At 40.1% G+C, this 15,194-nt stretch overlaps 1 protein-coding gene across 2 annotated transcripts; it reads left to right on the plus strand.

The window, feature by feature from the left end:
* The first annotated feature begins 349 nt into the window (after positions 1-349).
* On the plus strand, positions 350-14,229 carry scin (scinderin). 2 transcript variants are annotated; one of them, XM_018695449.2, is made up of 16 exons: positions 350-634; positions 4,506-4,660; positions 5,118-5,279; positions 5,409-5,558; positions 6,242-6,334; positions 6,798-6,930; positions 7,048-7,136; positions 7,279-7,494; positions 9,256-9,377; positions 9,799-9,889; positions 11,617-11,784; positions 11,862-12,039; positions 12,394-12,515; positions 12,753-12,830; positions 12,910-12,970; positions 13,676-14,229. In XM_018695449.2, the coding sequence occupies exons 1-16, from the start codon at positions 442-444 to the stop codon at positions 13,837-13,839; spliced, it is 2,175 nt and encodes a 724-aa protein (XP_018550965.1). In that variant the 5' UTR covers positions 350-441; the 3' UTR covers positions 13,840-14,229. The 2 variants fall into 2 exon arrangements, with proteins under 2 accessions (XP_018550965.1, XP_050934711.1); XM_051078754.1 differs by lacking the exons at positions 350-634; positions 4,506-4,660 and having other exon boundaries at positions 5,153-5,274.
* The last annotated feature ends 965 nt before the right edge of the window (positions 14,230-15,194 follow it).

Below are 15,194 nucleotides of genomic sequence, written 5' to 3' on the forward strand. Positions count from 1 at the left end.
TCAGAAAGACAAGGGTAGCAGCTAACATTTAAAGTCAGATTTCTCAAGAGTTGGTAGAGACCAAAGCAAAGCCAAACGCAGAGGGAATAATGGACACAAACTCCAGCTGAGTACCAATGTCTAGTGATTAGTGATTTGATGAGGACCTAATATCTTAGTGTTGTTGAGGTGTTAATCAATGCTACTGCCCTCAAGTGGCCAAAAAAATCCTTCATGTGTGTCTCTTGTAGTCTCTTAAGTTATTTATTTATTTAATTGAATATAATTCTTGTGTTGGCAGCATGTGGACACACCCACTGTATGTGTGTCAAGGCTAGAGAGGAACTGAAATACGGCTGTTGCACAGCACTGACTGTCAGTCACTGACTGTCAGTCAGTGCTTAGGAAAAGAACAGTAGTGCCCCTCACCCTACCTGGGGTCCTCACTCAGCAGCAGAAGACATGGCACTCCACTATAAAGAGTTCATCACTGCAGGCAAGACAGCCGGTCTGCAGATTTGGCGGATCGAGAATCTGGAGCTGGTCCCTGTGTCTGAGAGCTTACATGGAAACTTTTACATCGGAGATGCTTATGTGATTCTCTACACTGTCAAACAGAAGGAGAGCTTCTTCTACCATCTGCACTACTGGCTGGGTAAGCTTCTTCATTTGGTCCATTTCTTTTTTTTCCAACTCACTTGAAATGAAGAAAGCAAGTGATAAGTAGCTATAAAAGCACTCAGAGTCATGAGGCAGTGGAGTAAAAAACCCTCCAGGCTATATCACATCAGATTCTACAAAAACATTCAGCAACTTAGGACGCACATTCTAAAAAATGCAACAGAGAGAGATAGTGAGTAAGAGTAGATTATCTTCATACTATCATGCTAGAGTACAGTATAATTTAATGACATGAGTTCATATCCAGTGCTCAGATTTCAATTTCAACAACATTTCTTTGAGGACCTGATGAGCAAGACTGTTGACTCTGTCCTATCAGCTTTTCCAGTCTGACTGCTCATTTAGTCAGTGATCGGCATCCAGTCAGTCAGAGAGACAGAACTACAGACAAGCTGCTGTTACACTGTGTCCATACACATCAGTTTCAATATAATGCAATTATTGGAGTTTTTAATCATTTAACTTTACATCTACATTATTGAGTCTACTATAACTTGGTCACAAATTATCCATATAATGATAATAAATAATAATCAATAATGATTAGAATCCCACACAAAAGGTGTGTAATGTTTGCAGTGTTTTGAATTTTTAACATTATCCAACTAAGTTGAGGTGGTTGAGGACAGGTGAGGCGTCCTACCAGGTGAGTGTGAGTGTGTGTGTGTGTGTGTGTGTGTGTGTGTGTGTGTGTGTGTGTGTGTGTGTGTGTGTGACAGTCCACTGTTATCAGTGACAGTCTCCTATTGGTACAGCTGTAACAACACATCCAAAACACCTGTAACATCAGCTAACTAACTACAATAGGCTAATCAGACTGGATTTATATCAGAGGGGGGTGGGTGGGGGGTGGGGGCTTATTTTGACATTAACTTAAATCCCCCCTGGAGCTACATTTGAGGGTCAGATTTCACCTCTACCTTAGTAAGTACAGCTAGAACTACCTGCTGCTGTGAAACTGACTGGTCCTCCTATTAAAACCCATTTTGGGTTATGGCGTGTGGAGCTCTGAGGTCCATCTACTTTATTTATTTATTGATCAGCTGAGTGTGAAATTTGACTTTGTGGGGAAAAGGGAGGAAGTTAAAAATGTTTTTGCTGATGTGATAGAAATATAGAAACATGATAAAACTATGGATATAGATTACAACAGGGAGGTGAGACAATATGTTTCTCTCTTGTAATTATGGTTAACTAACCTTTTACCTACAGATCTAGTCATAGTTACATGGCCACAGAGAAATATTTCTGGATGCAATGTATATGTTTCAGATTTTCCATTCAGAAATGCTGAAACAAGTTCTGCTTGTTCACTGGAAGTGGTTTAAGCACAGGCACATTGATGAATTGTCATTCCTTACTGAAGGTTCATGTGTAGATGTTTTTTGTATTGAGTATGTGGTTGTCCTCTGTGTCTTATCACTGTCAGTGTTGAGCAGACTGCACAGCTCAATGGTGATTCATTTTGAATGACTGGTGTCCATGTTTTAATAATTTAAGGAGTGTATCATGAGTCCAACTCTGTGCAGGAAATGGGATGTGATTGCACAGCATATAAGATAAAATACAAGTTCATTGGGAAACTTATACACTTATACTTACAAAAAACCAACAGTGTATATACCCATGATCTCCTGCTTCTGGTGCAAGAAGTGCTGTGGCAAACTCTATTTCAAATTCTTGATATTTTCAAAGTTTCCTGGCTGGATATCAGAGATGAACACTGGTTTTTAATGCCCTCTAAATGTTCTAACTTACTCTAGGACTTGCTGGGCTTGATTCCAGCAGTTTAAGCCACTGCCACTCAGTTACAGGTGAGCTGAGAGTTAAAGGTTAAATAGTTGCATAATGTTTTGCATAATGTTTTATGTTCTTTAAGTTAGATCTGGGCTTTTTAACTGGTCAGGATAAAACTATAGATTTTAAAGGGCCCCTCCACCAATTTCACACACATTACACAGTCAGTTTACTCTACCACTCAGCCCCTGAAAACAGATTTAACAAAGCTCAAACCAGAGAATCACAGGCCAGGTAAATTACCTTTCTGATGTCATAGTGATGTCATTATGTTCACCTGGGCTTGGACCCTAAGACTCTGTAAGGAGTGTGGAAGATGTAGGTATTTGATTTACATTATAAAACAGGATCCAGTATTTTGAGCCATGGGAGAGGTTGGCCTCTGCTGCCTCAGTTCCCTGTTTCAATGTTCTTTTGAAAGTTCTCCATCTGTATGGAATGTGATACTACAGTCAAGTGCAGGCAAGACCTAGTGTCTGATGACCTGATGTAAAGACATAATATCATAATGACGAGCCAACACACTTTACACAGCAGTGTAGAACAAGTTGTATCTGTGCAGGTTTTGATCAGTGAGCATACTTCCTTCCTGCATTACTGAAACCCTCCCTCACCTCTGGGAGGAGACAGTCAGTGCAGTGAGGATGTTGGTTTAGCTTGACAGTGAGAGACAGTGGAGCTTTGTGCTGACACTATTGTCACCCACAAACAGTCACTCAACAGCTGTTTCCACATCGAACGCCAATGTTGATGTTTCCTGCATTTTCATTTATCTTTCCTCTGCAATTGTTTTTTTGTGTGTCATAAAACTTCACTCAAAGTATATGAATTTCACTCCAAATATTATCCACTAAAATAAAGGCTTCATTAATGAAATGAAATAACTCGTCCAGAAATATTTTAAGCTAAAATGAAATCAAGTTAATCATTTGTTTTTAAAAAAGACAAAAACAGATCTGACTCTGTCCACTGGGACTGGACGCACATCCATCACCCTGTGCACACTGAATCTTTTAAACAGACCCAAGGGAAGGGGCAGCAGCTGAACTGTGGGGGTTTATTCAGGAATAATTTGCAAAACCAACTTTTTTGACTAATGTTGCATCATTGGAATGAAGCCTTACTGATTCTCACTGTCCTGACAGGAAAACGGCCGAGTTAGTGTTTGTCTTCAACAAATCTCAAATTTCCTCACAGGTTCCTGACTGTTGATCTTTAAATGACATGGCACCTGAGCACAATGAGCACAAAACTGTGACCCAGTCCTTAGACTGACATTCTATTTGATGTTGTCTTTATTTTTTTTCTTTTCATTATTGTTGTGGAACTATATCAGGGGCCTAGTACACTAAGTGAGATTAGTGGGTTGTCCAGCTATCATCTCCTCAAGTTACAAAGCTGGTTCACATTTAACCACGGTAGATCACCATGGTAACTTCAGAGGAGCAGAGATTGTGTATAAATTACACAAACCAGATACAACATGTTAGCTGGTGACTTACAGAATTGTTGCTAGGCGTGTTTTTAGACTTTGGAAAGAGTCAGGTTAGCTGTGTCTGATGCTGCAGAGTCTTACATCTCTGAAATTCAACTGTGCTTATTGAGATTCAACCATCTTACTGAGAAACATTAATTTTCCTTTTTAGTCAGTCTTTTGTTGTACTGACTTGTTTTGGACACAGTTTTGAGTGATGGTTGGTTAATTTCATCCCTGCCACATTACTTTCCTTCTGCTAGGATTCATCATGGCAGTGCAGTTTTGAAAAACATTGTTAGGAATGAAATTAAACTGGATGATCAACAAATTGCTTTGCTCTACAGAAAACTGTCTGTTTTAAGTCCTAAACTAAAAAGCTTTGTCAGAAGTCTTGTTTAAGAAAGCAGGTTGCTGCATGAACTCAAAATCATTTTAATCATGGAAGTGAGTTTACATGCAGTGAATGAACAGAAGCCAAAAGAATGGTGGATTCTCATAAAAGTGTGTCAGAAATGGACACATGCATGTTTTCTCACTGTCCTTTATTTGAGCCTCTGATTGTTCCTAAAAGGAAAGGAGTGCAGCCAGGATGAGAGTGCAGCTGCAGCCATCTTTACTGTACAGCTGGATGACTACCTGGGAGGAAAGCCCATCCAGTACAGAGAGCTGCAGGGGGCTGAGTCAACAGCTTTCACCAGCTACTTCAAGGGAGGGATCACTTACAAAGTATGGATCAAATTCATTTCTTGTCACTGTGGAATCAGCTGATTTGTGCCAAAAATAATGTATTGTTGTGACTTCATTCTGATTCATAGCTAAAAGTAATTAACAAATTTTAGCATACTAACCAGCTAAAATAAGATGGAAAGCATGATTAATATTGTAACTGCTAATCATTATCATGTCAGCATTGTCAGTGTGAGCATGTTAGCACTGAGCTTCAAGGACCACTGTGTCTAAATACAGCCTCACAGAGCTAACAGCATGACTAGAAACTCAATCCTGTTTTCGTCTGTCGTCTTGGGTTGTAATGAAAGATTGTACAGTGTCGGTATCACAGCTTTTTTCCTATAAATCTCATTGCAGCGTCATACTTGACCAGAGGCAACAGTGACTCATGGAATCTAAAACATACTGAGGAATGAGAGAGGGTTGACTGCATGTTGTGTTCTCTGCCCCTTAGTCAGGAGGCGTGGCCTCAGGTTTCCACCATGTGATCATCAACGACGTTTCAGCACAGAGACTCCTCCACATCAAGGGCCGGCGTGTCGTCAGGGCCATCCAGGTCCCCCTCAGCTGGTCCAGCTTCAACAGCGGAGACTGCTTCATCGTCGACCTTGGTGATGTCAGGACAAACTGTTAAATATATACTCCAGAGGGAGGGCTGATCAGCATGACTTATCTATAGACTTGAAAGACTAGTTTAAATTTTTATAGTGATTTCCTTTCTGCCTGTGTGTTTGTATATCTTTAGAAGATATATCAGTGGTGTGGATCCAAGTGTAACCACTTTGAACGACTGAAGGCAGCACAAGTGGCCAGAGGAATCCGTGACAATGAGAGAAATTGCCGTGCTGAACTGGTGGTCATAGAGGAGGGAGCTGAACCATCCAAGATAACTGATGTGAGTCTCACCTTGTTTTGTCTTAAGTTGTAGCTCTTTATAGCTCAACATGTCTCATGAAATGTCTGACTCTGACAGAAAACACAGAAACAGGAAAACATTTTCAAAATCTAAGGAAGGAGACAGGGCTCTGAATTTTGAGAGTGAAAGTTCTTGATCTTGTTAACGCCAGATCAACCTACTAGCTTTTTTTCAGAGCTTTCAGCCACTTCTCAGGGTTTAGTTTAACAAAATAATCTTAAATCAAGGTCCACTTACCAGCCTTTGTAAAATTAATCCAATGAGGAACACCACTGGATGTGGAAAACTATCAACTTTCTTGCTAGTTGGCAGAGTATCTTGCTCGGTTGGACTCAGATCTAACAGAGTCCAGTGGGATAGTTCACATTTGCAGATGTATTCTTATTTGTGTTCTTTCCAAAAGTATGATGACAAGATGGTTTTCAGTCTAATTACTGTGTATGAAGTATAGAGATAGAGCTTGGATATGGCTAAAGGCACTATATGTACTATTTAGGAAACCCTTGTTATTAATGTTACTGGTGGCAGAGTGAACTGTAGTCAGCATCCTGTTGCTCATACGCAGGCATGAGTAGGCATGCTCTTATGTTTTTCTGTGTAATTGTGGTTTAACTAGTTGGTGTGAATTCACTGGCTAGTGATATCGATCTTCATATGAACAGGTGCTTGGAGTCAAGCCAGAGCTGTCAGAGGGAGATCATGATGATGATACAGAGGCAGATGTGTCCAACAGGAAGATGGCTAAACTATACATGGTAGACACACACACACACACACACACACAAATACACACACAAAATACCAGTAATTCAGTACAGGTTATTTAAAAAATGATTAAAAGTGAAATTGAAGAGAACATTAACACAGCAATCTTCTGATGGATTCATTAAGTAATTATAATTGCCATACTTGTCAGTAAATATCTATTGGTTCTTATATCCTGCGTCTTTAAGTAAAAGCAGATGCTGCAACTCAGCTAATTAGCTTCCTTTGTCTTATACTTTCTGGCTCTCCCTCATAAGTCAAGACAGGCCTTAAGGCAGTTCTTAAGTCAGTGAAGAGAGAGGGACCATCTGGACATGAGTCTATGACAGGCCTCGACCACTCATGAAGTATTTCATACCTAAGAGACATTTGAAGTATGAAATCTCTTAGATCACTCCTACCTATTTGTACAAGTAGTTGTTGAATGAGTTGACTTGTGTGTTTGCATGGTAGGTGTCTGATGCATCAGGATCCATGAAAGTTAGCATAGTCAAGGAGAAAAACCCCTTCCTCCAGAGTGACCTGTTGTCAGACGAATGTTTCATCCTGGATCATGGCAAAAACAGGATGATATTTGTATGGAAAGGTAATCACACCTGAAACTGTCAGTACCTTCTCTGAAGGTCTTGCTGTCTTTGTGACTGTGCAACAGGCTGTGTAGGTTTGTCATATCAACATTTATTTCATCTCTTATCTTCCCCAGGGCATAATGCCAACCCCAGTGAAAGAAAAAAGGCCATGAAAACAGCTGAGGGCTTCATCAGACAGATGGGCTACCCAGCTAACACACAGGTTTACTATCACGTTTATACTCTATTATTTATATCAGAAAGATGTGGTCTATTTCACTTTCTGGGTTTATATCAACCTGTTTTCTCATATAAAAATGTGAGTTGTTTCAGCTGTGAGAGTGTTGCTGCTGCCGGTCCTGCAGATTCAGGTGCTGCCAGAGGGAGGAGAGACTCCCATGTTCAAACAGTTCTTCCGGGGCTGGAAAGACAGAGATCAGAGCGAGGGTTTTGGGAAGGTGTTTGTCAGTGAGAGGATTGCCAGGATCCAGCAGGTGGAGTTTGACGCCTCCAAGCTCCACGAGTCCCACCACATGGCAGCCCAGTACAACATGGTGGATGATGGGAGAGGAGACACGCAGGTCAAAACTCTGCTCATGCTGTCCTGTTGACATGGTTACAGTTGAAGATGTAATGGTGAATGAATAGCTTAGTAGGTATGGCTTTCTCCTTAGGTTATGAGGCATGTAGTCATTACTTCCTTTTAAACGGAATGGGCAGTAATGTTGTACTTAAGTTAACATGCACCTTCTCAAAAAAGGCTGTGGATGCTACAGAGCCAACACACCAGAGGTTACAAGAACTGTGAATGATCATTTTTTGCTCCTTGTATTTTCTCATATGCTGCAGATTACTGAAGCAAAGGTTGAGTGATCTGCTCTTTTTAGAAACACATCTAAAAAACATCTCCCCCGCAAAGCTTCTGCTCACAGTGATCACACTGCTCTCTATCAGATAAATCCACTATCTATACCACATATCCTGGACAGATCACCAGTCCATCATAGGGCCAACATATAGAGACAAACCATTCACACTCACATTCACACCTACAGGAAATTAGAGTCACCAGTTAACCTGCATGTCTTTGGACTGTGGGAGGAAGCTGGAGTACCTGGAGACAACCCACACAGACACAGATTGAACACATAAACTCTACAGAGAATAGCCTCCATTATTCAGTAACAAGTCAGAGCTAAATTAAAGTAACACAGAGTTACACAGAGAATTATCACCAACTCTGCAGCTCCACAAAGTGTTTAAACCTCATTTAGCTCATTGTGTGCTAGCAGATAAATATAATCATTTTTGTGTGTTGGAATGAAACAACTGAACACTGTCTGTTTTCCCCCAAAATGGTCCCACAGATGTGTAAAACAAATTCTTATGGAAAGTTTATTGAAAACAGCAGAGGAACAAACACAGGATGAATTTTGTTTGGATCATGTGAAGACATGAACTGACAGCTCCTTTATAGTGAGTGCCTTTGGTGGTTCCTGGGTGTGGAGTCAAGTGGAGGGTGTTCTTTTACCTTGGAGTAACATTCCAGTCTGTGAACATCAGTACATAAATAATCACATTACGGTGAAGTTATGTCACGAAAGGTGTGTCTCAGTAAACCGATGGATTACAAGGGTTCTGTCCCAGAGAGCAGCTTTCTGAAATTAACCCTGAATTCTAAGTTGATGAAGCTTGAGACAGGAAACTCTGCAGCTGATCTGAGTTAGTATGTATCACTAATGGAGCTTCAATGCTATGATTCACCAGGTAAATAAAGAGCAGGCCTCCACTTTAATCCAGTGGTGCCAGAAATATGAATTAAAAAACAGTAAGCTGGAGGGAAGAGTCAGTATATGACCACTATTAGACTTTATTCAGTGTATTTGCATATTTGACTTTGTTTAATGGATGATAGGATGTTGAATGTTTAACTAGATTTCCTCAGCTGATGAGGACAAGTTGCTGCTGACAGAATACAGATACAGACAACAGATAGTATCCAACACAGATTCTGATCTTCTTCTGATGTTTCTGCCAGTGTAAACTTAGCAACATAAAGTTATCACAGTAACTGAGTCAGAGTTAAAGTGATCTCTATCTGCGAAACAGGAAAATCAAGGTGAACAAACTGAGAGTTCTCAATGAACCTTCTCTCTGGAATACACTCTAGGTATATGACTGATTATATCTCAGCCTCTGAAAGCTCATTGGAGAAAACAGCTTTGCATGATTCAGCAACAAACCACAGAGTCTGGAGTTCACTGTCTTTATATGAAGATACCATGTTTACTACACTACACATTACATCATCTTTCACTTGTGTGTCTTTTTCAATCTGACAGATCTGGAGGGTGGAGAGCAGCAGTAGAGTCCCAGTTGACACAAAGCACTACGGTCATTTCTATGGTGGAGACTGTTACATCATCCTGTACACTTACGGGAAGAGGCAGATCATCTACACCTGGTATGACAGCCATCAGACAATGAGCTGGTTTGCACAGACACCAGAGAGCTGTGACTCGTGTCTGTGATCTGCTCTACTGCTCTGCACTCAACTGCCTGTACCATATCCACTGTATCTTTGCTTTATTCTTGATTGCTTGATTCTCTATTTCAGTTAAAACTGATATTATAATATTTCACTGACCTCAGTCATCAGTAGCTTTTATAATAATCAATCAAATGACAAAACATGTCCCTCTCAGTGAGAACCCCAGAGATAGTTACCGCCAACTCTGCTGTTTGTTTAGTTTTCCTGCAGCCTTAAAGCAGCACCTGACAGTAAACATAACACTGACATATTATCACCATATAAAACTGATAGTGTTGTGTCATCTTAAAAAGCCAGCTCTGATCATTGTTAAATGTGTCCCTCTGGCCTGTAGGCAGGGAGCCAGCTGCTCTGTGGATGACCTAACAGCCTCAGCATTCCTGACTGTAGAAGTGGATCGTTCACTGGGAGGGAATGCAGTTCAGGTACAGCCAGTATGACATCAAAATCAACAGGACACGCAAAGAATGCCTGACATTGCTCATAAATCTCAATATGTCTTAGCTTAGGAAAGATTAGGTTTGAAGTGTTTTCTCACACAAGGACAATTTTGGTTTAAAGGATAATTCTGATTCATCACAAATTTATATAATTAGAGTTTTGACCATTGTTCCTCTAAGTAGAAATAACTTTGTACTTCAAGTAACTGCTGAGATCTGAGAATGTGGCAACATCACTGAAACCACATCACACTGGCGAGGAAAGACAAGCAGTCAGACAGTCAAACACGTTGTAAACAAACTAGCCTCCTGAGGCCTGTCTCACTAAGTGACGTTTGGACTTAAAATCACAGAGCTGGATCTCTTTTAACCACATCACAGGATCAGTTCAAAACCTGCCAACAGCCTGACAACTGACCAATCAGATGACTGGAAACACATCATTCCTATGGGATCCTGACAAGGACAAAACGCTTATTATCACTGCATTTTAACTCTGCTAAGAGTCTTAGATTCCTGACATTGCTGATGTTTTTACTCTGATAACACCACTGCAGCACAGAGTAACATGAGGAGACTCTGTGATTGTACGTGAAAATAAAAACTATTTTCTCTGATGTACTTCATGAAAACAATAATCAACTCTGTTATATATATCCCATGATTATAAATGCAGTATCTCTGCTCTCCTCATCTCTCCTTCTCTTACTGCTGTAGCAGCAGAAACATCATCATTATTGGCAGCTTTTTTATGTGCATCACATGTTCATAATAGTTTAAAAGTTCAAAAGTCATAAATACCTACTCTATATCAAAAACCCCTCTCATACTTTATCTTATCTAACTTATCGCCATCATTTTCTTAGCCTTATTTTAATACTTATTTGTGGTGTATATTTTATTGTAATTATACAGATTGAACAAAGATAACCCTACCAGTCTTACAAGTGCTGGAGTGGATTTCTTACCTTTAGCTGTTATTTGTAGCTAAGCTAACTTTCTCCCAGCTGGAGTGCCAAAGCAGATAAGCATTGAACTACTCCTTTAACAAAAACAGCACCCAAACATTACAATACAATACAATACAATAATTATGCGTATGCTACAAAGAGAAAAGGAAAGAAGGAAAAAAGAAGCAGTTGAATCTGTTAATGGCACATTAAGATGTGTCAGCATAATAAAAAAAAAACACATGGATCAAACCCACATTCACTAAATCTGGACACGCTTCCGTAATACACAGATTCATGAGTTAATGTGTTCATTGTGTGTACATCAGGTAGAAACTGATTTTATGCTTAGGTTATGTAGTCTGGAGTGGTCCAATAAAATTTTCATTTTGAAATTGACTATTTTGAAATGTATTAACCTTGTAGGCATTTAACATGACATGTGCTATAAAGTATGGAAAAAATGACCCAGTCTAGTTCTGAAAATGTAATATCCAAATTCTCTCAGATTTTTAACCCAGGGCATATCTCTAAAGACAGTAGCATTGGTCTGTTACTCATCAGCCTTTTAGTGCAAATTAGCAAATGTTAGCATGTTGACAAAAGAAGAGCCCATGATAAACAATACCTGCTAAACATTAGGATGTTGGCAAAACCACCCTGCTGAATGCTTAACATTTCAGAGTGTTGTGTGATGGATGTTTGATGTTTGGACATGGATTTGAGTCTGAATGGCCCACTGCAGAAAGTTGTGTGTTTCAGGTCAGAGTGTGCCAGGGTAAAGAACCCCCCCATCTGCTGAGTCTCTTCAAAAATAAACCCCTCATTGTATATAAGAGTGGTACGTCCCGCCTCGGAGACCAGGCCCCAAATCCAACCCGACTGTTTCAGGTACGACGGAACCTGGGCACCATCACCAGAATCGCTGAGGTGAGATTTTCCTGCTGCATGGACTCACTGCTATGTCCAGTTTTAGTTAAAGATTCTGAGCTTCATGTGTGTTTCAGGTGGATGCCTGTGCAGCCAGTCTGAACTCCAATGATGCTTTCCTGCTGAAGATGGCTGACGGGAGGGGCTATGTGTGGAAGGGCAAAGGGGCCAGTGTGGAAGAGGAAAAGGGAGCAGAGTACATGAACAAAGAACTAAACTGCAGCAGCATTTACATTACTGAAGGAAATGAACCAGGTCATCATCTACTGTTGACATGACAGTGGTTAAATGTCTGTCTGTAGAGATGGAAGCAAATACAGATGTCGGGATATGAACACACACACCAACAGCAATTATAATCAATAATCTTAATAATCAATAATCAGTTATATGGTTTTTATTTATCTTTCACTTGATTCACACATTTGCCACACACACTAGTGACACACACACACACACACACACTTGTGCCACACTAAGGTGTGTGTGACTAGGTGTGTGTGTGTGTGGTGTGCTCAGACTACAGCAGAAGAGTACAGGTCAGGTCTTATAACCTCCCTGCATCCTTAGTCTGATAAGGAAAGTCACAGTATGTATTTTGTATTGCAGCTGAATTCTGGGCTGCATTAGGGGGAAAGACAGAGTACCAGACCTCAGAAAGACTGGAGAGTCAAATCATGACTCACCTTCCTTGTCTGTTCGGATGTTCCAACAAGACGGGCAAGTTCATGGTACGTATTTGAACCATGTTATGTCTTCTTTGAACATGTGCTTCTCTAAAGCTTCTATTCTGCCAATGTGCAACGTTTTATCAGATTCCCTGTAAAGAATAAGAGTTTTTTCAAACACATTTCTCAACAACACTTGTGTTACCTGTTATATTCCACATGTGATCATGTGAATCTCACTCCAGTGTATGAGAACCACTGCAGTGTGCTGAATGTGATATGTTATTGTGCTGCATGCAGATCGAGGAGGTTCCAGGAGAGTTCACACAGGATGACTTGGCTGAAGATGATGTGATGTTGCTGGATGTGTGGGATCAGGTACACATCTGTGGACATGTTAGACAAATGTAACTAGACAAATGTAACTGTCACTCTGACACACAGTCTCCTGTTGCAGGTCTTTGTCTGGATTGGAAAGGATGCCAACGAGGTGGAAAGGACAGAATCGGTCAGATCTGGTGAGCTATGTTTAACCTTTAATTTAGGCTCATCATGTTTTTTCTGTTAGCAACAGAACCTAATCAGATACTTTCTCCTGGAATTAATTTGTTGTTGTGTTCATGTGTCTGAACTTGTTTCTCTGTCAGTGTTAATTTATAATAAGACAAATCTACCCAGTCCTTCTGCTTCCCACAATATCCCTCAAGCAGTTTGACATAATTCGACACTTAACTACTGACTGGAACTTGAAGATAGGATGTGGGATGTGCTTGACAATCTTTCCTGAACATGAACAGGTGCTTTAATAGTTTACTCCACACAGACTGCAGGAGCTGAGCCCTGGTCTTCTCCTCTGTAGTGTCACACTCCCTGGACTGAAAACAAATGTTGTCAAGGAGTGTGAATCTAACAGTACAGACGTTTTCTCCAAAGCATATTTGCTTGTGCTAATTGGTTACTACCAATAATAAATAAATAATATTTTGGAGGAGACAGACACTGAAAACCATAGAACTGCCGTGCTGCCTGCACTACTGGGTTTAATATGCTGTATTCTAGTGTCTTATAATCCCTGTCAGATTGTACAGGAGTCTGAGCTGAGCCTCCTGCTTCAACAAGCACCAGAGAAACCAAAACTCCTCTGTGCTGAGTTTCAGTTGTTTCAGACAGTCAGCCCCTATGGCCACATGAGGTCACTACTAACACAACTGTCTCCTCTGCAGCCAAACAGTACATAGAGACTGACCCGAGTGGACGGGACAGACTCACTCCTGTGGTGGTGGTGAAACAAGGCCATGAACCCCCCACCTTCACTGGCTGGTTCCTGGCCTGGGACCCCTCCCACTGGGACTCTGTCACCAGGAGAATGAAGTCTGTGAATCTTTAATACAGATATACTGATCCACATAGGACAGCTGAAATACTCTGCTTGATATGATCAGTGTGTTAAAAGCAATAAATTCATCAATCATTTTATTGGAAACTGTTTTTTTAATCAATTGATTTATGATTACATGTATGAATAAAAGCCTTTCTGTGTGTTATAAAGCACTAAGTGTTTACATACATATCATTCAAATGAGTCATTTAAATGAGTCTGGACCTTGAAAATAGTAGTAACTGAAGATCCGCTGAACACTGAAATGTTCTCAATAGATTTAGTGCTTAATGCTTGTGTCTGGGCTCAGCTTTAGAGGAGAAATATGTGTTTGAATGGATGTGTCAGCACCTATCCAAAAGAAATAAATGACTCAAATCATCATGGCTATGTGTTGAACACTGCATCGCCTTTACCTTTTCTTTGTCAAACCCGACTAATAGCGAATTGTTACTTAGATGCTAAAATGAAAGCTGTTTGTGTGTAGTCTAAGTGGTTAGTTTGCCACTAATCTTAAAATTTGACAAATTCCTGTAAACTTTACTTGCCAAGATAAAGCTAACCCTAATCCCTCGACATTTTGGATTTCTGTCCAGTGAGATATTGAGTTAACTGTGATTTTACTGCATTATAACAGTATTTAATTGTGTATAAAATATGACTCAAATGTTGTTCTGAATTTATTCTCTTACAAAATGATAAATCAAAAGAATAATTAATGAAAAATAACCAGTAACAGCCTGAGCTGGACTGATAAGGGTCTGGATGTGTAAAGGTAAAATCCTAGTGATAACCATCCCTACAGCTGGTTAGTGTCTTTACTCTGACTTTAGGAGGATGAGTAAATCACTGTTCCAATCACTGTTCACTGGGAGCCTTGTTTAACCAGTGATATTTTGTGATTATTATTTTATGACACAGTGTGATCAAAAATGTGAAGGATTACTTTATTTTCTCCCAAATTAAAGGGAAACAATACATTGGTATGTCTTTCTTTTCATAAATCCCGAATGTTTATAAACATTAGAAATTCACAAAGATTCATCTTAAAGTGGCTGAGATGCAGCGTCCTTCAAAAAAGAGAGGAGAACTCTAAATCCCAGCCAATACTGACGTGAATGTTTGACAATTTCTAATATTCATACACATTCAGGTATGTATAAAGGCACTCAGCGACCAAGCGGAAACCTTTTGGCTTCTGTGGGCGCTCTGGCCAGTATGTCAAAATGCACCTTTGACTGCTTTCATGGCCCTCTGAGTCAGGCCACTGTGCGAAAATCAACCTTTTGCTGCTTTTTGACACTTAATCAGATCAGAATGATCAAATGCTCTATACTCTGACCAGGAGAGTAGAAATTGAAATC

The sequence above is a fragment of the Lates calcarifer genome, linkage group LG3, assembly GCF_001640805.2.
Source record: "Lates calcarifer isolate ASB-BC8 linkage group LG3, TLL_Latcal_v3, whole genome shotgun sequence".
Taxonomy (NCBI): domain Eukaryota; kingdom Metazoa; phylum Chordata; class Actinopteri; family Centropomidae; genus Lates; species Lates calcarifer.